Consider the following 23,403-nt stretch of genomic DNA (forward strand, 5'->3'; position numbering starts at 1 on the left):
AAATACCACACACACAGACACACACACAGACACACACACAAATACACACACCACACACACACAAATACCACACACACATCACACACACACAAATACCACACACACACACAAATACACACACCACACACACACAAATACCACACACATATCACACACACACACACAGATACCATACACACACACACAAATACCACACACACATCACACACACAGAAATACCACACACACACAGACACACACACAGACACACACACAAATACCACACACACCGCACACACCACACACAAATACCACACACATACACATCACACACACACAAATACACACACAGAGAGACACACACACACACAGATACCATACACACACACACACAAATACCACACACACACAGACACACACACACAAAAATACACACCCCCCACACACACAAATACCACACACACATCACACACACACACACAAATACCACACACACACACACACACACACACAGATACCATACACACACACACAAATACCACACACACACAAATACACACACAGAGACACACACACACACACACACACACACCACACAAATACCACACACACAAAAATACCACACACACACACAGACACACACACAAAAATACCACACACACACACACACACACACACACAAATTAAAAATATCAGTGGCAATTTGGATTGCTTTTTTTTATAGTTTTTTTTTTTTACTTGCTTTGCCATTCATAATTTAACAATCTCGGACAAGTGACTTCGTTTCTCTGGGTCGCCCGTAAACGAGGCTCTTCGTGAAGATTTCACGAAATCATTTGAGCAAAACCTTTGGCGCAACCCCCCATACTGAAGCTCCTTTATAGGAGACAGGGGAGTCTGGACAAGTTCTGACAGCAGAGGCAGGTGATCCAAGAGCCAGTGAGGCAAGCGGATGCGGCTGTGAAATCCTTCACCGGCCAGCCTCTCTTTGCCCACAGAGGAACCGGACACGCCAGGCACCCTGACTGCATCAGTCACCTCCAGCTCCCTGTGGTTTCATGCAGCATAATGTGGTTTCATGCCGCGTAATGGTCCAAACACGGACTACATTTCCCAGCATCCTCTGCCAGTGAGGGCCCCAGGAGATTATGCGTCCCGCGAACCTCGTCGGAACCGCTTCACGAGTTCCGGGCCGTAATCCCCATTCATTCAGCTCCTATATTGGCTAAACGTGTCAGTTACCGTCAACCACAACCCGAGCCGGGGCTCCTGGAGGGTCTGTGGGAAGCGTCGGTGCCTGAGACAGAGCCTAAAGCCTCGGGACCGTGCGGCTCGGGACGACCCCGAGGCCTCGCAGCTGCGGACTACATCTCCCAGGAGGCATTGCGGCGTCCCTGGCACCACCGCCAAGAGCCCCGGGGGAGGAGGGGGGAAGCGGGAGCCTGGGGGTGGGGGGGGCTGGGGTGGCTCGACCGCGAGCCGGCTAAAGAGGATGGGGGCCGCCCGGCGGGTCCTCGCGTGAAGAGGCGAGGGGCGAGCCACCCCATCCCGGGGCGGCCGCCCCGGGGCGCTCGCCATCCCCGCCCGGCCGGCCCTGCGGTCGTGGCTGGGGATGCGGAGCCGGGGGCCGCCGGTGGAGCTGCACGGGGTGAGAGGCGCGGGGAGGGGCGGCCGCTCGCTGCCCTCGGCCTCGGCCTCCGCCGGCGGGCCCCGATCACCCCGGCCCTGACCTCCGAGGAGACGGTCCCGTGCTTTGGAAAAAGGTTCTTGTTGTTTTGCTATTATTATTTTTTTTTAATTATTTTTATTTCCCCTCCCCCTGGTTCCAGCGGAGATCCCACCCCCCCCATCCACACACACACCCCAGCCATGGTCCCCAGGAGCCCCCCGGGGTCTGCAGGGGCTGCCTCCCACCCCGGCCTCCCCGGCCCGCGCTCAGCAGCATCCCCCGGGCAGCCTGCGTGAGAAGCGGCCGCCCGCAGCGCTCGCCCCTGCCCCATGGAGGAGGAGGAGGAGGAGGGGGCGGCCAGAGAGTGGGGCGCCACCCCCGCGGGGCCCGTGTGGACCGCCGTGTTCGACTACGAGGCGGTGGGAGACGAGGAGCTGACCCTGCGGAGAGGCGACCGCGTCCGGGTGCTGTCCCAGGACTGGGCCGTGTCCGGCGATGAGGGCTGGTGGACGGGGCAGCTGCCCGGCGGCCGCGTGGGCGTCTTCCCCAGCAACTACGTGGCCCCCGCCGCCCCCGCCGCCCCGACGGGCCTCCGGCTGCCCCGGGAGATCGCCTTCCATGAGCTGCAGCTGGAGGAGATCATCGGGGTCGGGGGCTTCGGCAAGGTCTACCGGGCCCTGTGGCGCGGCGAGGAGGTGGCCGTCAAGGCCGCCAGGCTGGACCCTGAGCGGGACCCCGCGGTGACAGCCGAGCAGGTGCGCCAGGAGGCCCGGCTCTTCGGAGCCCTTCAGCACCCCAACATCATCGCCCTGAGGGGCGCCTGCCTCAGCCCCCCAAACCTCTGCCTGGTGATGGAGTACGCTCGGGGAGGTGCCTTGAGCAGGGTCCTGGCCGGTCGCCGAGTGCCCCCTCACGTGCTGGTCAACTGGGCCGTGCAGGTGGCTCGGGGCATGAACTATCTACACAACGATGCCCCTGTCCCCATCATTCACCGGGACCTCAAGTCCATCAACAGTAAGTGGTATCCTCTCTCCCCAAAACTCTCTTCCGCTGAGGCTTGTGAAGCCAAGACCAGGTGGCTGGAAACCGCAAAGGACACCAGATGGCATTGTGCATGGGGCAAGGAGGGACAGCGGTAAACTGCCTGGTGGTGGGGGGCTTTGGCTCTATTAAGAAGAAAAAAGGATGCTTAGAAAGGTTGAAAGGTAGACTGTCTCTCGGGCTATAGTCGCAGTGCACCAATGATTGTGTATCCATGACACTATGGCAGTCCCTGTGCTCACACCCCTGTGCACAGCCTGTCTTCACGATACCCACCACCCGATCATGGCCCCAGAGTCTACCAGACAGAAATAAGCAGAACCTAGCTTAGTTGGGGCCAGGGTTTCGCAAGCCTGTCACTGTTAGCATTTGTGGTATGTCACTGGTGGGAGGACTGCCCTGTGCATTTTACATTGTTTAGTCACGTCTTAGGCCTCTATCCACAAGAGCTCATTGGGACCTGCTCCCAGCTATCAAAACCCAAACTGTCTCCAAACACTGCCTTATGTCCCCTGGAGATGGGATGGAGTGGGGCAAGTCACCCCAACTGAAAAACCACTGTTGAAATGCTACTGGTTCTCCGAGACAAACTGGCCACGATGAAGAGTGTGGCTGATATAAATGCTACCAGGCTGCCCTGCCAATCAAAGAGGTCTTCAAAGCTGATTGGTTGGTTGAATGACAGTGGGCCAAGTAGAGAGGAAGGGTCCCTAGAAGTCATATCTAGACCAAAAAAAAGCATCACAAGGCATCAGCAAATATTAATGGAGCCTCTAGTAGGTTAGACTCACTCCAAGCACCAAAACATTATGGTTTCTTTCCCAGAAAGTCCCCATAGATGAGACATTACTTTCATTCATTCTAGATCATTCTGGTGTGCTGGATGCTAGATGCTCCTCCCTAGCTCTCCCGCTCTTGCTGAGCCCTGTTCCACACCCCTTCATTTTTATTTTATAAGTCAATGGCCTTGTTAATGCATTTGGTATTTGCAAGGCCAGAGCATGTGCAGGAGGTTTCCACTGCAAGTGAGGCCAGTATGTCCCCTGCCCTCAAGTGGGTCACACTTACACCTGGAATGTGACAGTCCTCCCTTTGCCTTTAACCCTCACTCCTGGGCAATTCCTTTTGACCTGTTGGTTTATGTTTTCATATTTCTTTGAATCCACTCAACTGCTTGTTGCCACGTTACCAACTACAACCTTAAGGCCCTAGAAGAGAGGGCTGAGCGGTCTCCATCTTCTATGCCTGGCATTCGTACATTCCACAGAGAGAGTGACCATGTACCATGTACCAGTCTGGGAGACTCAGCAAAATAGATGCAGGCGGTCTCTGCCTGCATGGATGCTCATATTCTAGTGCTTCTAAAATGCGGGGTGACTGGTGATAGGGCCACTGGCATGCTCTTTGTACAAGCTGGGATCCTTGACCCTTCCTCAGTCAGAGAATCCACAGTCCACCTCTAATACAACCTGGGCAAGGTGGCTGGGCTCTGGAGGCCAGGGCTTCTTCTGGGCAGTAAAGGACATGGGCTCCTGCAACAGTGTCCCTGCAGCCTTCCCCAAGAAGTTCCTCATCTGATGTCATTTGTCCTTTGCTTCCATAATTCATTCGTTTGTTTGTTTGAATCGCTTTATTTGTTTATTATTGGGGGACAGGTATACACATCACCAGGCATGTGTGGAAGTCAGATGACATCTTGCCAGAGTCACTTCTCTCCTTCCATCAGTGAGGGCTCTGGGGATGGGACTCAGATCATCAATCTTGGTGGCAACTACCTTTACCTGCTCAGCCATCTTGATTGGACGGTTGTTTCGGTTTTGGTGTTTGGTTTGGTTTTTGAGATAGGGTCTTTGTAGCCCAGGCTTTGAACTTGCAAACCCACTACCTCCATCTTCTAAGTACTGGAGTTACAAATGTGTACCACCTAGCCTAACTTAGTTTAGGTATTCTTAAGCATCCACTGTGCTTTATCCTTGGCTCTAGGCTTATGGAAGAGACTAGGGACAGCTGGGTATAGTGAGTGGCACATGCCTGCAATCCTAGTATTAGGAGGCTGGGGCAAGAGGATTGCCGTAAGTGTGAGACCAGTCTGAGCTATATAGTGAGTTCCAGGCTAATTTGGACTACAGTGTAAGACCTTGGATAGATAGATAGATAGATAGATAGATAGATAGATAGATAGATAGATAGATCCATCGATCCATCAGGGGTCAGCATAATGACTAGCCAGGCAAAGACACTTGGTATCAAACCTGGCAACTAGAGTTTAATCCCTGGGACACACATGGGTGGAACAGTTTATACACATAGATAGGTAAAGATATTTTTTTTTTAAAGGAAAAGAAAAGTCAAGTATGCTATCCCAAGCCTTTAATCCCAGTTCTCAGGAGACACAGGAAGGCAGATCTCTTTTTATTCAAGGCCAGCCTGGTCTTCAGAGTGAGTTCCAGGACAGCCAGGACTACCTAATGATACTGTCTCAACAAAAAAAAAAAAAAAAAAAAAAAAAGAGGAGGAAAATCCTGCTCCTTCTCAATATGAAATTTATATTCTAGTAAACAAGAAAATTAATTGATTGATCAGTCCACCTATAGATATGGGGATGATAGATACATACATACATGCATGCATACATACAGTCCATAGATAGAAGGATAGAAGGATAGAAAGAGAGGGAAAAAAGGGAGATTGATACCAGATTTTCAGAAAGTTACAGCGTCTCCGAGAGAATTGCAGTGAATTCAGGGTGAGACAGGTGATCTCCAGATTTGATGGTCAGGAAAGACAAATGTCTGGGGGAGAACTGAGCAAAAAGGACTCAACCTTACAAAGAAAGATGGGGAAAGTAGGGCAAATAGGAGGTGGGAAGAGAGCGACTCTGTGGAGAAATAGTAAAACTGGCCTAGAGCCCCAGTACTTGGGAGGCTGCAGCGTGGGGACTGCTGTAGATTTGGGGCTAGACTGTGCTACAGTGGGACCTCTCAAAACAGCAAAACCCAGGCTGGAGGCTGGAGAGACGGCTCAGTCGTTAAGTTTAAAGCAGAGGCTTTTCTTGCAGAGCATCTGGATTCCAGGGCTTCAGTTCCCAGCACCCACATGGTGCCTCACAAACATGAGTGTCTCCAGGTCCAGGGGCTTCAGTACTCTTGGGGTCTCTTCAGGCACTGGAGGGCACGCACGCGTTGGACATATAAACATCCACACAAATGTATACATAAAAAAAACTTAAAAATATATGAAGCTGATACTGTAGCATGGTCTTATAGTGCTTGCCTCAGATGCAAGAGGCCTTGGGTTTAGAACTTATCCCTCACACATGCACAAACATGGAAAGCAAAAACTATCCCAGCATTAAGACATGGGGCACGGATGGCAACACTAAGTTCAAGTCTTTGCAGTGGTGTCTAAACAGCCATTTGCTTTTGGCCAAGTACTTTTCTAAGATTTCGTATGCTAGGCAATAAAAATGAGTTATGAGGGGCTGGAGAGATGACTCAGCAGTTAAGAGCACTGGCTGTTCTTTTGGGGGACCCAGGTTCAATTCCCAGCACCCACTTGGAGGCTCACAACTGTAACTCCAGTTCCAGGGTACCCAACACCCTCGTGCAGGCAAAAGACCATTGCACATAAAGAGCTACGAGTCCATTCTTAGAAAGGATTTAGCCCCAGTGGAGACACTAACCATAGCTATCATCATTGTTAGATGACCCACTGCCTCCAGTCAGCTCCAGTATTCTGTATAGTATATAATGCTTGGTTTTTTGTATCAGTCAGTCTTGATCACAGTGATGCTGCATAACAAACCACCCCCAAAATTCAAGTGCGTAAAAACAGCTGCTTGTTACTGTCTGTGTTCTTATAACTAGACGGGGAACAAAATGATTTAGCAGGCCTTGGGTTGAAGGATTCTACTCCCAAGTGTTTCCCATCTCCTTTGGACCAGTAGGCTACTTACAGCATGTTATCCTGGTGGTGGTAGAAGGCCAGGGTTGTACCAGAGGTTTCTTGCAGGCTTGGAACTGGCCTGTCATGTTCTTTTCATTCTTTTGGGGTTTCTGTTTGGTTTTGTTTTTCGAGACAGGGTTTCTCTGTGGCTTTGGAGGCTGTCCTGGAACTAGCTCTTGTAGACCAGGCTGGTCTCGAACACTCAGAGATCCGCCTGCCTCTGCCTCCCGGGTGCTGGGATTAAAAGCACGGGCTACCACCAACACACCACCACCCGGCTCTTTTGGTATTTTAAAACAAAGTCTTGCTGTATAGTCCAGGTTATCCTCCAACATATTATCCTCCTGCCTCAGGATCTATAGGCATGTGCCACCATGCCCAACTGTGTCACTGTGTCTTCCTTTTCCTTCATGCGCGAGCGTGTGTGTGTGCTTGTAAACTGGTGAAAGTGATGGGAATCCAGTTCAGGGCTCTGCAAAAGCAGTGCACACTCACAATGGCTGAGCCCCCACTCCATCCCCTCTTTTTCTTGGCCAGCATAAGTAGTATGAACATGTCAGAGTTAAAGCATAGGGTGATACAGTCTGCCTGGTTAGTAAAGAAAGCAGGCATGTGACCGTCTGGGACTAGCACTGACTGTGGCTGCAAGAGGCCCCCTGGGGATTAGAAACAAGGAGTCGCTTCTGGTGTCCAGGGCAGGAAGGGACTGGGTGGAGTGGGGACCCATAAGCTATTGAAGGGAAAGAGGAAGGCAGGGGACTGGGACACCCACCGCCTGGCAGGTCTTGGTGACTTACCCTTCTTCCAACCCACAGTCTTAATCTTGGAGGCCATTGAGAACCATAACCTCGCTGATACGGTGCTCAAGATCACAGACTTCGGCCTTGCCCGAGAGTGGCACAAGACCACCAAAATGAGTGCCGCGGGGACCTACGCCTGGATGGCTCCCGAGGTCATCCGCCTCTCCCTCTTCTCCAAAAGCAGCGATGTCTGGAGGTGCGGAGAGGCTGGCAGGTGTCCTCGGGGAGGGGGAGGGGGAGCTGGTGGGGAGGGAGACATCCGTGGGAGACCAGTGACCAAACGGTTAAGCGTACCTGGGGCTGAGGCAGGTCCTGAGGAAGGATTTACACCTGAATAAAAAAATCTCGGAAGAAATAAATGTTAGCACTAAAGTGCTCCTGAAACACCCTCTACCACACAGCCATTGAATTGGGAGATTGAGGACCTGGGCGCAGCCATCCATTCTTCTACCCACACAGCTGTCTAGGAGCACAACCATCAGCAAAGAGAACCCTGCCTGGTAGCTTAGGTCTGTTATCCCATCTACTCAGAAGGCTGAGGCAGGATTCAAGTTCAATGCCTGCCTGGGCAACTTAGTGAGAGCCTGTCTCAAAATCAAAATAAAACGAGGGTAGTGGATGTAGCTCAGTGGTAGAGCTCCTGCCTAGAATCCCCCAGTGAGGATCTGAGGGGTGTGGCTCAGTGGTAGAGCTCCTGCCTAGAATCCCCCAGTGATGGGCTGGGGTGTGACTCAGTGGTAGAGCCCCTGCCTAGAATACCCCAGTGAGGGGCTGGGGGCGTGGCTCAATGGTAGAGCTCCTGCCTAGAATACCCCAGTGAGGGGCTGGGGCGTGGCTCAGTGGTAGAGCCCCTGCCTAGAATTCCCCAGTGAGGGGCTGGGGGCGTGGCTCAGTGGTAGAGCCCCTGCCTAGAATACCCCAGTGAGGGGCTGGGGGCGTGGCTCATGGTAGAGCTCCTGCCTAGAATACCCCAGTGAGGGGCTGGGGCGTGGCTCAGTGGTAGAGCCCCTGCCTAGAATTCCCCAGTGAGGGGCTGGGGGCGTGGCTCAGTGGTGGAGCCCCTGCCTAGAATACCCTAGTGAGGGGCTGGGGGCGTGGCTCAATGGTAGAGCTCCTGCCTAGAATACCCCAGTGAGGGGCTGGGGCGTGGCTCAGAGGTAGAGCCCCTGCCTAGAATTCACCCAGTGAGGGGCTGGGGGTGTGGCTCAGCAAGAACATACTTGTATAGCTTATTGCAGTGCCCTGAGTTCAATCCAGTAATACAACCCTCAGGGTTAGTAACAAGAAATGAAAAGGAAACTGGAAAGTGGGGGCTGAGAAGACAGTCCCGTTAGTAAAATGTTCTCCATGCAAGCATGACAGCCTGAGGTAAACCCCCAGCATCCACATAAAAGCTGGGCGTGTAGATTGTGCTGATAATCCCAGTGGCATTGAGGAGACCGAGACAGGGATCCCTGTGGGTGGCAGTCTAACCTAATCCATGAGCTTCCGATCTCAGTGAGCTATCCTATCTCAAAAAACAAACAAACAAACAAAAACCCGGGGACCCAAGCATGATAACTCACGCCTTTAATCTCAGCACTCGGGAGGTAGAGGCAGGCAGGTCTCTGTGAGTTCAAGGCCAGTCTGGTCTACAGAGTGAGTTCCAAGACAGCCAGGTCTATATAGAGAGACTCTGTCTCAAAAACCCCTGAGATTGACAGCTGAGGTTTACCCCTGGCCTCCATGTGCACACACTCACACACACACACAACACAAAACCAACTGTTGAAGCATTGTCAGGTATAGTGGTACACACCCTTCATCCTAGCATCAGGCTATAGAGACAGACAGGTAGATGGATCTCTGTAAGTTTAGACCAGCCTGGTCTACGGAGCCTGTTCCAGACCAGTCAGGGATACGGAGTAAGAGCTTGTCTTTGGGGATGGGGAGGAAGACAAGAAGATTCTGGAATAATTGTAGAGATGGGGAAAGTATTTGTGTGTGAAGATGTAGGGTGGACAGGGAGTCACCTCTGTGTCCCAGGGCCACTGTGATCACCTGAGTTCTAAGGGCAAGGAACCAGCTAAGCAATCTGGGTACCTCAAAGGAGGTGCTGAGGTGAGTGTTCCAGAGTGTGGGACTGCAGCAGGGCCAAAGGGACTGAGGAAGGAACCTGTGGCTGAGGGACACCCTGCATGTTACTCTTAGGTGCAGTGAGTGCCAGCCGTTGGGACAGTTATGAATGCATGGCCTCATTGGAGCCACACCCTGGTGTCTCCTTTGACTGTCAGTCACTAGTCAGGCTGCAAGTTGTTCAAGTCACAAAGCAATGTATTTGGGGCAGAGCCAAGTCAGACAGGAGTTCCCCGCTGGCTCTCTAGCATAGCCACCGTTGGGGGAGGTCTCGCACCTCTGTATATGTTGCCGAACCTTTGGAAAGCCCTGGTGATAGTGGCGCCCCAGCCTCACAGGCTCCTTCTGACTGGGGTCCTGAATACAGTGGTGGTGTCACAGGTCAGGACACCAGGGGCCCTGGTGTCTCCCAGCCACTCGGTATCAGTAGCACTCCTCAGAGTAACAATCAAAACACCCCTGTAGGTTTCCAGGGACACGGGGGTGCTGGCATCATGCTACTCCCGGCTGAAAACCGGCCATCTTCATGATCTGAATGCTGATGAGCTCCAGGGTTTATATCCACATTCCAGCCAGAGAGAAGGAGGGGGAAGGGAGTGCCCCTTGCCATGAGGATGGCAAGATGGACTCGGGCCAGTGCCTTCTGCCTTGATGCTTTGTTGTAAGGGTGACTAAGCCTACCAGCACAGGGCCTGGTCTGGAGTACGTGCTTTATACATGGGAAATAGTCCTAACTTGTGTTGACAGGTAAGTACTGTGGGAATACAAATAAGGAAGGCTTTCTGGCAGATGGGGGCTACCTCAGTCGAGGCTTGAAGGACAAAGTTAAATTACACGAAGGGGAGAGTGTTCTTGACAAAAGGGGCAGTGTATACAAAGGCCAGAGGTTTGGAAGAGCCTGGCTGGCTAGAGGCAACACTGCAAGGGTCATCGAAGGCCATTGCTAAGAAGGATGTGTGCTTCCAGGCGTGGTGGCATGCGTCTGTAATTACAGTACTCAGGAGGCAGAGGACTTCAAGGGTGGGCTCATCGTGGGCCTTATAGTGAGCTCCAGGTCAGCCTTGGCTATGGTGAGCTCCATGTTGCATTAGAGGTGGAGGAAGAGGAGGCTGCTCCTGCTCCCGCTGTGACGGATGCTAGGGCCATAGCTCAGTGTCTGAGTGTCTGCCTGCCTGGTATGTATTAGTCCTGGATTCAGTCCTCAACATTCTCTAAGATCTGATTTTAGGGCCTACAAGATTGCCCAGTGGGTAAAGATGTTGGCTGCCAAGGTTGACAACCTGAGTTTGATCCCAGGGGCCCCCATGGTAGGAGAGAACCAACTCCTACGAGTTGTCCTGTGACCTCCATATGTGAGCCATGCCCCTCCCCCACACACACACTAAAGCAGTTGTTAAAGAGACAAAGATTAAAAAATGTGGCTCTGGCCGGGCGTTGGTGGCGCCTTTAATCCCAGCACTCGGGAGGCAGAGGCAGGCGGATCTCTGAGTTCGAGGCCAGGCAGATTGACATAGTGAGTTCCAGGCCAGCTAGGACTACAGGGACTCTGTCTATAAAAATAAATAAAATAGTCAGACTTTTCCCAGTAAGCATTGGGCTCCCACTTTAGTTTTGAGTAGAGGCCAGAAAATAGAAAATGTCAGGAGACCACCCTGTCCACCTTTTGAAGAGCAAACCTATGGAGGTCAAATCAGGCTCCCGTGGCCTCGCCAGCTAGGCTGGCAGCAGCAACAAGGGAGGGCTGGAGTGCTAGTGAAGACTGGGGTGGGCGCGGCATCACCCTCCCTCTCCTGCCTGCAGCTTCGGGGTGCTGCTCTGGGAGCTGCTGACCGGGGAGGTCCCCTACCGAGAAATCGACGCCTTGGCCGTGGCTTACGGTGTGGCTATGAACAAGCTGACGTTACCCATTCCCTCCACGTGCCCCGAGCCCTTTGCCCGCCTACTGGAGGGTGAGCCAGGGCCCTGTGGAGAGGGTAGGCTCAGCTTTGGGGACAGGGTCCCATGGGGCACACCTCTCCCCTTTATACCAAACCTTGCATTCCAATGGGCCCAGGAATGGGGGAGAAGGCTCTCGAACCCAGGGGGCCCATCACTGCTTCCATGGACCCCAGACCCATGTGAGCGCCGGAGCGTGCCAGACACTGGGCTTCCTGTCGCAACCTGGATCCCGCTGAGTGTTCTCGGGGTTCCTCCTCTCCATTGTTCCCCGTGGCATGTTACCAGGAACTTAGCTTAGTCTTGCCTTGCCCTGAGCACGGATGCTGACCCTCACCCCGTTTCCTTCCACTCCCTCTCCCCTTCCCACCCCAGAATGCTGGGACCCCGACCCTCATGGGCGACCAGATTTTGGCAGCATCCTGAAGCAGCTGGAGGTGATCGAACAATCAGCCCTGTTCCAGATGCCGCTGGAGTCCTTCCACTCGCTGCAGGAAGACTGGAAACTGGAGATTCAGCACATGTTCGACGACCTACGGACCAAGGAGAAGGTGAAGGCCGGAGACCCGGGTGGGCGGAGCAGGATGCCCTGGGCGGTGATGCCTTGGGCAGCTCAGAATCCCGGGTCCCGGAAACCTCCCCACCCCTTTTGGGGCCATGGAGGGTGTTTTGCATGTCAAGGCAGTTGCTGTACTGAAGTACTTACAGGTGATGCTGCATGCTGTCTGAAATGGGCTTTAAGCATGATAGCAAAAACAGTTAAGAGCGGGGGGAAAGAAGAGAAAAGGACAGACTTGTGAGGTGTGGGTAACCGTTGAAGTAATGGGGTGCTGTTCTCTGCTTTGGGGCCTATTTGAAGTTTTCCACTACTCTCTGCTTTTGTGGATGCTTGTTTACCGAAGGACAGGTTACTTAACAAACTGGAGAGCTGAGCGCTGGCAAACAGGTAGAGGTGTGTAGCGCGCTTGCTTAGCATCCTCAAAACCCTGGGTTCCAGCGCAGCGCAAAGCGGGCAGGTTGCCCTCCACTATGTAATGAGTTGGAGACCAGCCTAGGTTACATGAAACCCTACCCCCGCCCCCCCCCAAAAAAAGCAAAAACAAAGAAAGAAAAAGCACCCCTTTTTGGCGCTAACTCAGTCCCCCGCCCTGGCTCTCATCTTAGCTAGTAAAGTCTGAACTAGAATATGAACCCAGAGCCTGGTGCTCACAAGATCCTGGGGCCCTGGGCGGGCCTCAGCAGCTAAGCCCCTCCCCTAGACCCGCCTCCCTCCCTCCCTCCCTCCCTCCCTCCAGGAGTTGCGCAGCCGAGAAGAGGAGCTGCTGCGAGCCGCGCAGGAGCAGCGTTTTCAGGAGGAGCAGCTTCGGCGACGGGAGCAGGAGCTGGCCGAGCGCGAGATGGACATCGTAGAACGTGAGCTGCACCTGCTCATGAGCCAGCTGAGCCAGGAGAAGCCCAGGGTCCGCAAACGCAAGGGCACCTTCAAACGCAGCCGCTTGCTCAAGCTGCGGGAAGGCAGCAGCCACATCAGCCTGCCCTCCGGTACCACCCGGTCCCCTGAGCGCCCCCCAGAACCTTCTGGGGGGGCTTATGCCTCCACAGAGGGTTGCTTGATTTGTTTGAACAGTTATCTGAGCCAGGGCATCGTACGTGCTAGGCAAGTTTGTTTTTCCACCAAGCTACACATTCAGCACCTTAAAGGTTTTTTTTTGTTTTGTTTTGTTTTCTGTTGCAAATGTATCACATAGAGAACATGACCCAAAAAGCCAGGGGTGGAGGCTCTCACACCTGTCCAGCGTCCAACCTGAGACTGAGGCAGGAGGATCACCACAAGCTCAAGGCCAGACTGGGTCACCCTGGTTAAGGGTTGAGACTCTATTTCAGAAAACAAAAGACTGAGTCCCTACCTGACCCACATGACTGAGTTTAGAAATCACAGAGCCAGGCCGGCCACAGCACCAGCCAGTGGAGGTCTAGAGCACGTGCCTAACGTTCTGGCAGCCACATTGAAAAAGTGAAAAGAAACTATGGGACAGTAGCTGTTTTATTCTATGTGTCTATATAGAATATAGATATATAATCTCCCAATATGATATATATATATATATATATATATATATATTCTATACCAAATAAAAAAAACCCGTAGTTTCTTTTTGGTTTTCACACTGACTCATTGAGATCAGTGTGTTTTATATTTATAGCACATCTTGATCTAGGTGCTAAGTTTCCAGATCACACATGATGGTTCCTGTCTGTAAACCCAGCAGTGGGGAGGCAGAAGCAGGTGATCGATTTGAGGGCAGCCTGGGAAAGAGAGAGAGAACTCAGGGCCAGTCTGAGCTACATAGCAAAACCTCATCTAGAAACAAAGCCGGCTGGGACTGGGGCTCCGAGGTAGCCTCCTGGCACTTGCCTAACTTCCTAACAGGTGCAGAGCCCTGTGTTACATCCAGAGCACCCCACACCCCAAAATTGATCTGGGGGCCTGGGCGAGTTGCTCAATGGTTAGGTACTTGCCTAGCATGCAAAGGTCCTGGGCTTACAAATATTCCCCCAGCACTGCAAATATTTGTATATTTTTAAAATTCATACTAAGATTTTATAAAAGATACAGGTTGATGAAAGTAGACTCACCTGCCTACTTTGTTTCCAGCATGCTTCAGTGTCTCCAACAACCAAATGTAGTATCTTCCTTAAACATAGTCACAAGTAAATATTAATTCCTGCTTCCTTGGTTACCCCAAGTGCTCCATGGTCACACAGAAGTCAACTGCTGCCCTGGTGGATCCTCAGTCAAGCACAGTTAGATTTTGATCTTCCCTAAGTTTGTTCACTCAGGAAGAGCCTAAGAATCTCCATTTCCAAGAGAAGTCCAGCTGCTCTGGGTACTGATGGGCCTGAGCCCCCTGAGACCCAATGCATTCAGCAGTGACCAGTGCTGCCTGGTCCTGCTGTCAGTCCTTTGTTTTTTGTTTTTTTTTTAAGATTTTTATTTATTATATACACAAGATTCTGCTTCCATGTATATCTGGAAGCATGTATATACCAGATCTCATAACAGATGGTTGTGAGCCACCATGTGGTTGCTGGGAATTGAACTCAGGACCCCTGGAGGAGCTGTCAGTGCTCTTAACCTCTGAGCCATCTCTCCAGCCCCGCAGTCCCTTGTTTCTACAGAGGAAGTCTCTCTTTGCTTACCATGATACCAGTACTTAGGAATGTCTCTTTCTTCTCTCAGGATTTGAACACAAGATCACCGTCCAGGCCTCTCCCACCCTGGACAAGAGGAAAGGATCCGATGGGGCCAGCCCTCCTGCCAGCCCCAGTATCATCCCCCGGCTGAGGGCCATTCGCTGTGAGTATACATAGGGCCCTCACAGTCAGTCAGCAAACCCTGAGTACATTGCTGGCATTCCTGGCTACAAATACATCAATAAGCATCGTCATTTCCAGGAAGAGAGTAGATGATAAGACATTGGTGCTGGCAGTGTGTGTGTAGTTCAGGGGTAGAGCCTGTACTTGGCACATTATAAGCCTTATAATATTCTGTCCCAGCACCAAACATAGAGAGGTGAGGAGTGTATTAGGGTTGACCCGAAGATGGGGGTCCCAGGTCAAGTTCCCAAGGCAGGACCCCCCTGCCTCTTTGTGCTGTTTGGGCCTGGAGTGGAATGAACAGTGCCACCTCATGGGGGAAGGTAGAGGCTTGGTCTGTCCATTCAAATGCTGTCTTTCCCAGAACCACTCTTGCTTACCTGGAGTTTAGCAGCGTCAGACATCCTCAGCCCAGAAAAGGGGGGTCACAGAAAGGCTGCTGCTGCACAGCCGCAGGGCCTGAGGTGCCATCTGACAGTGCCTATACTGGCAAAGAATGTGCCTGCCCCGGGGGAGGGGACAGTGGCCCTGGCAGGAGGAACAGGCTAGGCTAGGAAGGAAAATGACTGGTAGAGTAAGTAGGGGAGGAATGTTCTGTGGAAAGGGGGATGCAGGACCAGAACATACAGCCCTGGAGACGCAAAGAATCTGAGTTTTAAAATTGTATTATTTGTTTGTTTGTTTGTTTTGTTTTTCGAGACAGGGTTTCTCTGTGACTTTGGAGGCTGTCCTGGAACTACCCCTTGTAGACCAGGCTGGTCTCGAATTCACAGAGATCCTCCTGCCTCTGCCTCCCGAGTGCTGAGATTAAAGGTGTGGTAAATTGTATTATTTTTTTTAAAGATTTGACTATTTATTTTTATGTGTTTTGCCTATGTCCATGACTGTACACCATGTGAGTAAAGAAACCAGAAGAGGGAGTCAGATACCCCTGGAACTGGAGTTATAAATGGCTTTAAGCTGTCATGTGGGTGCTGACATCTCTCTAGATCCTGATTTTTTTTTTAAATGTTTGGCAGTACCCAAGGCCTCATGTGTGTAAAGCATGTGTTCTACAACTGAGTTTTGCCCTTGTCCTTGGGTGTGTGTGTGTGTGTGTGTATGCTCGCGTGTGCATGCATGCATGCATATGAATTTGTGGATGTGTAAGTATGCCTGTGTCCGTTTTTGCATAGGCGTAAGATGTGAAATGGGAGATTTACCTTAAAAGTTGGCTTGAGGATAAATTTGTACTTAAAACCAATTCATGCTGGATCAGCCTTTCTGTTCTTCATGTACCCAGATACTGGGGCGGGGGGGGGGGTACACTTGAATGGGAACCATCCAAATTTGGTTGTTATCTCTTTTGGCTTTTTTGGGAGGCTCACTACCCAGTTCCCAAACAAAGACTCACACACGGAGTCTTTTTAGTTATGAATGCCCGGCCTTAGCTTGGTTTGTTGCTAGCCAGCTTTTCTTAACCTTAATTAACCCGTCTACCTTTTCCCTTGGGGCTTTTGTCTTTCTTCTGTATATCTTACTTCTTACTCTGTGGGCGGCTGGCCCCTGGCCCCTGATGTCCTCCTCCCGTTGTTCTCTTGCTCTCGTGTTCCTTGTTTCTCCTATTTATACTCTGCCTGCCAGCTCCACCTATCCGTGCTCCTGCCTTGCTATTGGCTGGCCATCTAGCTCTTTATTAGCCCATCAGGTGTTGTAGACAGGCAAAGAATCACAGCTTCACAGAGTTAAACAAATACAGTATAAACAAAAATCATGCACCTTAAAATAATATTCTACCACCGTTACCAAGGGTGGAGAGATCTATACTATTTGAAGATGTGAAGTCCATGAAGCCTGGCATAGGTTGGGGGTCGGGGGTTCTGTTTGGAGGGGCACATGCAGGTGAAGGAATGGAGCTGCCCAGTGCGTCAGTCCAAGGGGAGAGTCAGAACCAGTCAGATGCAATCCCAGACTGCTCAACTTGTCCCTTTGTTTGCCTGCCTTAGGGTCTCATGTAGCCCAGGCTGGCCTGGAACTTAGGTGTGGCTAAGGATGATCTTGAACTCGAATTCCTGATCCCCCCACCCACCTCCACCTCTGCCTCCACCTGCCCGGTTCTGAATTACAGGCAGGTGCCACCATGCCCAGTTTATACGGTGCTGGGAGGCAAACCCAGGGCTTCCTGTTTAAGAGGCAAACGCTCCAAACTGAGGTCCAGTTTGTTTTTGATGTAAGATGGTCTCACTTTGTGTTTCAGGATAGTCTATAACTCACTATTTTTACCACAGTAACTTCTTCGTGGGTGGGTGCACTTGTGGCCTGGCGTGTGAAGATCAGGGGATAACCTGATGGGAGTCAGGTCTCTTCCACCAGAGAGCCACACAGTATGACAGTAGAACCAGGGCGAATTCGGGAGCATGGAGGAAAGAGAACCACTGTCTGCAGAGCTCAGGGCTGTCAAACCAGAGTGAGCTGAAGGCCTTGGTAGGGGCGTGAGGACACAGGGCTTCAGGGGTTCTGGAGTTGGGTGCACGGAGAGCTTAAGGGGGATCCAACTGCCTTGTTGAGTTGCGGGGGGCGGGGGTGCTCATAGCAGAACGTCAGGAAGGGATTTACAACAGGAGTAGTTGTCAGAAAGGTCCCTAGGGCCGCCAGGGGTCTCTCAGGACTCATTCGCCACTTCTCTCCACCTAGTGACTCCCATGGACTGTGGCAGCAGCAGCGGCGGTGGAACGTGGAGCCGAAGTGGACCACCAAAGAAGGAAGAACTGGTTGGGGGCAAGAAGAAGGGCAGGACGTGGGGCCCCAGCTCCACTTTGCAGAAGGAGCGGGCCGGAGGCGAGGAGAGGTATGGGTGGACCCCTGCCCGCCTGCCCCTGTGCCTGCCTAACCAGTCCCTGACCCCGTCTCCCTGTGCCCCGTGCAGGCTCAAGGCCCTGGGGGAAGGATGCAAGCAGTGGTCCTCGAGCGCCCCCAACCTGGGCAAATCCCCCAAGCACACCCCCATGGCCCCAGGCTTTGCGAGCCTCAATGAGATGGGTAAGAGATCGCGGGTGCTCTGGGGGAGCGGAGGGGGACGAGGTGGCCGAGGTGAGACATGCCCAGAAGAAACAGCAGCTACTGCCCGAGGGCGGGGCGCTCATTTTTAGAAGCAAGGCTTTGGGGAGAGAGATTTGAGGATGACCCTTGGTGGCCTCCGGAGAATGTGGGTCTCGTCCTGGCCACCAGTTCTGGGGGCAGGTGAGAAAGGGAGGGTTCAGCCGAGTGATGGACCTCTCCGGTTGCAGAAGAGTTTGCGGAGGCAGATGAAGGCAACAGCGTGCCCCCTTCCCCCTACTCCACCCCGTCCTACCTCAAGGTGCCTCTGCCCGCCGAGCCCTCTCCTTGCGCGCAGGCGCCATGGGAGCCGCCGGCTGCGACCCCTTCCCGGCCAGGACACGGAGCTCGCAGACGCTGCGACCTGGCGCTGCTGGGCTGCGCCACGCTGCTGGGCGCCGTGGGCTTGGGTGCCGACGTGGCCGAAGCGCGTGCTGGGGACGGCGAGGAGCAGAGGCGCTGGCTGGACGGCCTCTTCTTCCCGCGGCCTGGCCGCTTCCCTCGGGGTCTAAGCCCAACCGGGCGCCCTGGGAATCGCCGCGATGACACAGCCCCCGGCCTGGGCCTGGCGCCCTCGGCCACCCTAGTGTCACTGTCCTCTGTGTCGGATTGCAACTCTACACGCTCCTTGCTGCGCTCCGACAGCGACGAGGCTGCGCCCGCTGCGCCCTCCCCACCGCCCTCTCCCCCGGCGTCGTCACCCAGCACCAACCCCCTTGTGGACGTGGAGCTGGAGAGCTTCAAGAAGGACCCTCGCCAGTCGCTCACGCCCACCCATGTCACCGCCGCGCACGCCGTGAGTCGGGGACACAGGCGGACACCATCGGATGGGGCGCTGAGGCAGCGAGAGCCCCTGGAGCTCACTAACCATGGTGAGTGAGGCCTGTGCAAGCCTCCCTTGACAGGCCACTGCCCCGTGTCTCCCTTGGAGCACGGGGAGGGGGCGGGGTGGGGGGATGGAATGTCTGTGTCCCCCCCCGGGGGGGCATTGTGGGGCTTTGGGATGCCTGAGGCAGGATATATTGGAGGTCATGGTATAATGCCTACAAGGCCGGGCTAGGTGACTTGATGGCGACTGGTCCTCTGTCTACTTATTTCCACCAATATGACTTGGGGGGGGGGGGCTCTGCTGTCCAGCAGCTGTGGTGAGCTCAGCTTGACTCTCTGCCCCGGGTTGTGATGGCTCTTGAGAGAGGAAGGCATGAGCGGGCAGCACACCCCTGTGAACCCAGCACTGGGGTCATCCTGGTCTACTTACAGTTGGAGACCAGCCTTGGCTACATGAGACCCTGTCCCAGAGAGGGAAAAACTGAGCTGGGGATACAGCTCCTTCGGTGGAGAGATTGCCTAACACGCAGGGTTTGATTTCCAACACCACATAAAACTGGGTGTTTGCACACACCTGAAACCCCAGCACTCTGGGAGCGGAGGCAGATGGTTCAGGGGGGAGTTTAAGGTCATTCTCTGATGCAAAAACCTCAAAAGCCCACCTTCCAGTTAAATGAGCCCCTGGAAGCTTTGGGGACCTACTCCAGGTCCAAGCACCGAGTTCCTAATGGCTGTGGCCTTACTAGGAAACAAGCACCGCGAGAGCTGAGACATTTTCAAGAGAAGCCGTAACACCACTTTCCAAGGACGTGTTGGCTTAGAAATGGCACCCTCTACCCCAGCCCTCACCCTTGTGATCCTTTTTCCTAGGTCCTCGAGACCCCCTTGATTTCCCTCGACTTCCCGACCCTCAGGCCTTGTTCCCCACCCGTCGCCGGCCCCTGGAGTTCCCTGGCCGTCCCACCACCCTCACCTTTGCCCCACGACCCCGTCCAGCTGCCAGCCGCCCCCGTCTGGACCCCTGGAAACTGGTCTCCTTTGGCCGGACACTCAGCATCTCGCCTCCCAGCAGGCCAGACACTCCAGAGAGCCCTGGGCCCCCCAGTGTGCAGCCCACGCTGCTGGACATGGACATGGAGGGTCAGAGCCAGGACAACACAGTGCCCCTGTGTGGGGCCTACGGCTCTCACTGAGACCTGCCCACCACCACCCGCCTGGGCAGCCATGAATGTAGCGCCCCAGGCTCCGCCACAGCCCACTGGACCCCAAGGTGGGGGAGGCCCTGGGCAGGATACTCACTCTATTTATTGGGGAAGGGGGGAGGGGAGGACACTTAATTTATTCCTTTGTACCCCAGGGGGTGGAGCTCTGAGCCCAGCCTGCTGTGGGGAGAGGGTGGGCAGGGATACTCAGGGACAGGACATTGTTGGGAATTTGGCACAAAACACAGCATTAAAGGTAACCCCTGCCCCCTACCAAGCCTGACTGTGTGCGCTTCCCCAACCTGGGTCCACAATGGGACACCCTTAGACCCCGCCATTCCTCCCTGGGCCTCTGCATTTCTGAGGAAGTGAGTCCCGGGCATGGGTCCCCTGCTTGGTTCCCACCACAATTAACACCACACAAAGGAGACACCAGTGACAGGCGCTTTACCAGTAAACACATGAGCCAGGGGGAGTTGCCTGGCGAGGTTGGAGGGAATAAGGTAGAGGCTGCCCTTTGACCTCAGCCCACGACATCCCGAGCCGGGCCTCCAGACCCGCTGTCACTGTCTTCCCTCTGGAGGCTGCAACGGTTCATCTTCAGCTGGGTCAGCTGGATGTAGCGGAGAACATTGGTGTCTGCAGGGGAGGGACGGGAAGGCCACCTGAGTGCCCTGAGACAGAGGCTCATGTCCTCATGACCTCCGCTCTCTGTCAGGGGCGCCACCCCCACCCCCCCCCACCCCGGCACCTCAGCTCAGCCAGCCACTCAGAGACGTTTCACACCTCCTGCCTCACACGTGCAGCACTCTGCACTCTGCAGGGAGAGGCTCCTGTCACACCTCACCCCCCCCCCACCCCGCGACAACTGTTCTCACCAAACCACTTCACGGGAAAGCTAATCCTGCCTCTCTGCTCCCACAGCCCTGCTGCATCCAGCACCTGCTGTGCCCCATCTGCCCTCCCCATTGGCTTGTGTCGTGTCTACACACACGGACGCACAGAGCGAGCGCCCTGACTGGTCCCCCCACCCCCACCCAAGGGGCAGAGGCCTGGAGGGCAGAAGGTGGCCCAGGAGGTCAAGGGGCTGGGGCTGGGGATGTAGCCTAGCTGGCAGCGCGCTCGCCTTGCACGCAGGAGGCCCTGGGCTCAATTCCCCAGATCGCAAAGATGAGAGGTGGCTGGGTCAATGTCAGAGGGACAGGGCGAGTGGACCTTTGGGTGAAGGTGGATGGATGGATGGATGGATGGATGGATGATGGACGGGCGTGGGAGGAGTCTCGAGGGACTGGAGAGCGCTTGTCCAGAGCGGGTCACAGCACTGCCTGGGGTGGCTCTGCCCCGCCCTGGTCCTGCGCCTTTGGCTGCCTCTGCTTGGACCCCTTGCCCCGCCCCGCCCCGCCCCGCCCCGCCCCGCACCTGTGGGCTCCCGGCTTCGGGCCTCCTGCAGGTAGCGCAGCGCACGCGCATAGTCACCCAGGTGGTAGAAGGCGATGCCGGCGCGGTAGGTGGCCTTGAAGTTGCCCTGCTGTTTCTCCAGCACCTTGAGACAGTACTCGCGCACGCGCTCGTAGTTCACCAGCTCCGACTGCAGGAGGCAAGCTGCGGGGCGGGGGGGGGGGAGGGGGGAGTGAGCGGGGAGGATGCGGAGACCCTGTGCTCTCAGAGGATGCCCGAAGCCCCCGGGACTCTCGTGACCTCAAGTCACCTGTCCTCCTCGGCCTAAGGCATTGCTCTGGCCACCAGGGGGCGCCAATCCGCTCGCTCAGTGGTAGGGAACCGTTCTGCGCCGCCGCTAGAGGGCGCAGGGCAGGCAAGTCTAAGGCAATCAGCTGGCAATTGAGCTTTCCCCAAACAATTGCAGAAGTGAGGGACCAAGAACCAAACGGCCCCGCAGGGCCAGCCTTTTCTAATCTCCACTCACGCGTCATAAGTCGGGGAAGCGAGGCTCTGAAGACCAAGTCCAAAGCCCCTGCTTCCCTCCATCCCGGATGCCCCCGCCATCTGCTCCCAACCCCTGTCCCCATGAAGTTCTGAAGTCCCTCCCCCCCACCGCCCCGGTCAGACCGCAGCCCCGCAGCCACCCGACGGCCCCGGGCCCCGAACCGTACCCGTGAGGGAGTCGTAACACTCCACCTCTGTGCTCTCCACCAGGCGCCGCTGCTCCTCGCTGAGGCGAGCCGGCCCCGGGCTGGCGGCGGCGGGTCCGGGGGACGGGGCGGGCAGGCCGCCGGGGCGGGCCCCCTGAGCTGCCTTCAGCTGCAGCAGGGCCCGGTGGTACTTGCCGATGGCTTCTCGGAACTTCTTCTCTCGGTAGCAGCGCTGACCCTCCGCCTTGAACGCCACGGCGGCCCGCAGGCTGCTGTCGAGCGCCGCGGCCAGGCCCCCAGACGGCTCTGGGGCAGAACCCGGCCGAGCTGAGCCATGGCGAGGCGCTGAGCCCGGGCCCGGCGGGGAGAGGGCGGGAGGCGGGCGCGGCGGAGGCTCCGGGGCAGCGCTGAGCATCAGCACCGGGGACAGCGAGCCGCGCTGCATTGTGGGAAACTCCTTCGGCCGCCGCTGCAGCTACCGCATCGCCCCCCGCGGGGCCGGTCCCCACCCTTTCTCCGCCCCCGCATCTCTGGCTGTCGTCTCCGGCTGCCCCCTATGGGTCTAGAGAGAAGCCCCTCCAGACTCCCCCTCGCTCACCTTCAAATCAGCTCGGGGTCTGGGTGGTTCCAGAGCCTGTCCCTTGTCCCCCCACATTCCTTACCCTCCCCACCCGCCTGCATGCTCTCCCCGAGATTTCTAGAAGAAAAGGCTGAGCAGGCAGACATCGGTTTCGTGGAAAGCTGCTTTTCAACCCACCAGTCATTTGGCATGTTGGATAAGAACACAGGATAGGGAGTCAAGCTGCCCAGATTCAAATCCCTACTGGCTTTTTTTCACTACTGCACGATTTGGACAGTCCCCTCCAATTAGGGGATAATAGCGCACACCTTGGAATCGATTTTTTTTTTTTATTATGTAACAAACAAACAGCCATTGCTCGGTTTCTGTTCTGGGGCTGCTGGGCCATGATAAAACAGAAGCTGAGCGGTGTGGCCCCTGCCTATAATTACACTCAGACATCAGAGGCAGGAGGGTCCAAAGTTTGACATTAACCTGGGCTGTAGAGGGAATTCCGGACCAGCCATGGGCTACAGAGAAAAGGGGAGGTGGTAACGAGAAGGGGAGAGAAGGAGGAAGAAGAGTCATTTCGATTCTGTCCCCATCTCCTAGGTCCGCAGTCTGGTGGGGAGACAGACCAGAGACAACGCAAAGTGACTGAGCCTGGAAGGCTCGGGAGAAGGGTCCTGGCTAAGATGGAGACACCGAGAGGAGACCTCTGCCTTGGGGCGGAGTGGGACTAGGGACTTCCTGGAGGACGGCAACCCTGCAACCAGAGCGTCCATTC

At 54.7% G+C, this 23,403-nt stretch overlaps 2 protein-coding genes across 2 annotated transcripts; one reads left to right on the forward strand and one right to left on the reverse strand.

The window, feature by feature from the left end:
• The first annotated feature begins 1,480 nt into the window (after positions 1 to 1,480).
• On the forward strand, positions 1,481 to 20,240 carry Map3k10 (mitogen-activated protein kinase kinase kinase 10). Its single transcript, XM_027430458.2, has 10 exons — positions 1,481 to 2,662; positions 7,450 to 7,630; positions 11,350 to 11,498; positions 11,860 to 12,035; positions 12,780 to 13,026; positions 14,726 to 14,842; positions 17,536 to 17,689; positions 17,768 to 17,880; positions 18,129 to 18,809; positions 19,636 to 20,240. Exons 1-10 carry the CDS (start codon positions 1,978 to 1,980, stop codon positions 19,956 to 19,958), a joined length of 2,826 nt encoding a protein of 941 aa, XP_027286259.1. The 5' UTR covers positions 1,481 to 1,977; the 3' UTR covers positions 19,959 to 20,240.
• A 250-nt stretch (positions 20,241 to 20,490) lies between these two features.
• Positions 20,491 to 22,502, reverse strand: LOC113837206 (tetratricopeptide repeat protein 9B). The gene is made up of 3 exons (XM_027430459.2): positions 22,079 to 22,502; positions 21,387 to 21,569; positions 20,491 to 20,606 (listed from the first exon to the last, which is right to left on the reverse strand). The coding sequence occupies exons 1-3, from the start codon at positions 22,500 to 22,502 to the stop codon at positions 20,491 to 20,493; spliced, it is 723 nt and encodes a 240-aa protein (XP_027286260.1).
• Between the last annotated feature and the right edge of the window lie 901 nt (positions 22,503 to 23,403).

Source organism: Cricetulus griseus, chromosome 9, assembly GCF_003668045.3.
Source record: "Cricetulus griseus strain 17A/GY chromosome 9, alternate assembly CriGri-PICRH-1.0, whole genome shotgun sequence".
In the NCBI taxonomy this organism is placed as follows: Eukaryota; Metazoa; Chordata; class Mammalia; order Rodentia; family Cricetidae; genus Cricetulus; species Cricetulus griseus.

Bases quoted from the DNA above. Each gene is read 5' to 3' on its own strand.
- Map3k10 (XM_027430458.2), top strand. From the start codon at position 1,978: ATGGAGGAGGAGGAGGAGGAGGGGGCGGCCAGAGAGTGGGGCGCCACC. The intron at 2,663-7,449 runs GTAAGTGGTATC...TCCAACCCACAG, and splicing joins GGACCTCAAGTCCATCAACA to TCTTAATCTTGGAGGCCATT. The intron at 11,499-11,859 runs GTGAGCCAGGGC...TTCCCACCCCAG, and splicing joins CTTTGCCCGCCTACTGGAGG to AATGCTGGGACCCCGACCCT.
- LOC113837206 (XM_027430459.2), bottom strand. From the start codon at position 22,502: ATGCAGCGCGGCTCGCTGTCCCCGGTGCTGATGCTCAGCGCTGCCCCG. The intron at 21,570-22,078 runs GTACGGTTCGGG...CCCGCCCCGCAG, and splicing joins GTGTTACGACTCCCTCACGG to CTTGCCTCCTGCAGTCGGAG. The intron at 20,607-21,386 runs GTGCGGGGCGGG...CCTCCCCTGCAG, and splicing joins CCGAAGCCGGGAGCCCACAG to ACACCAATGTTCTCCGCTAC.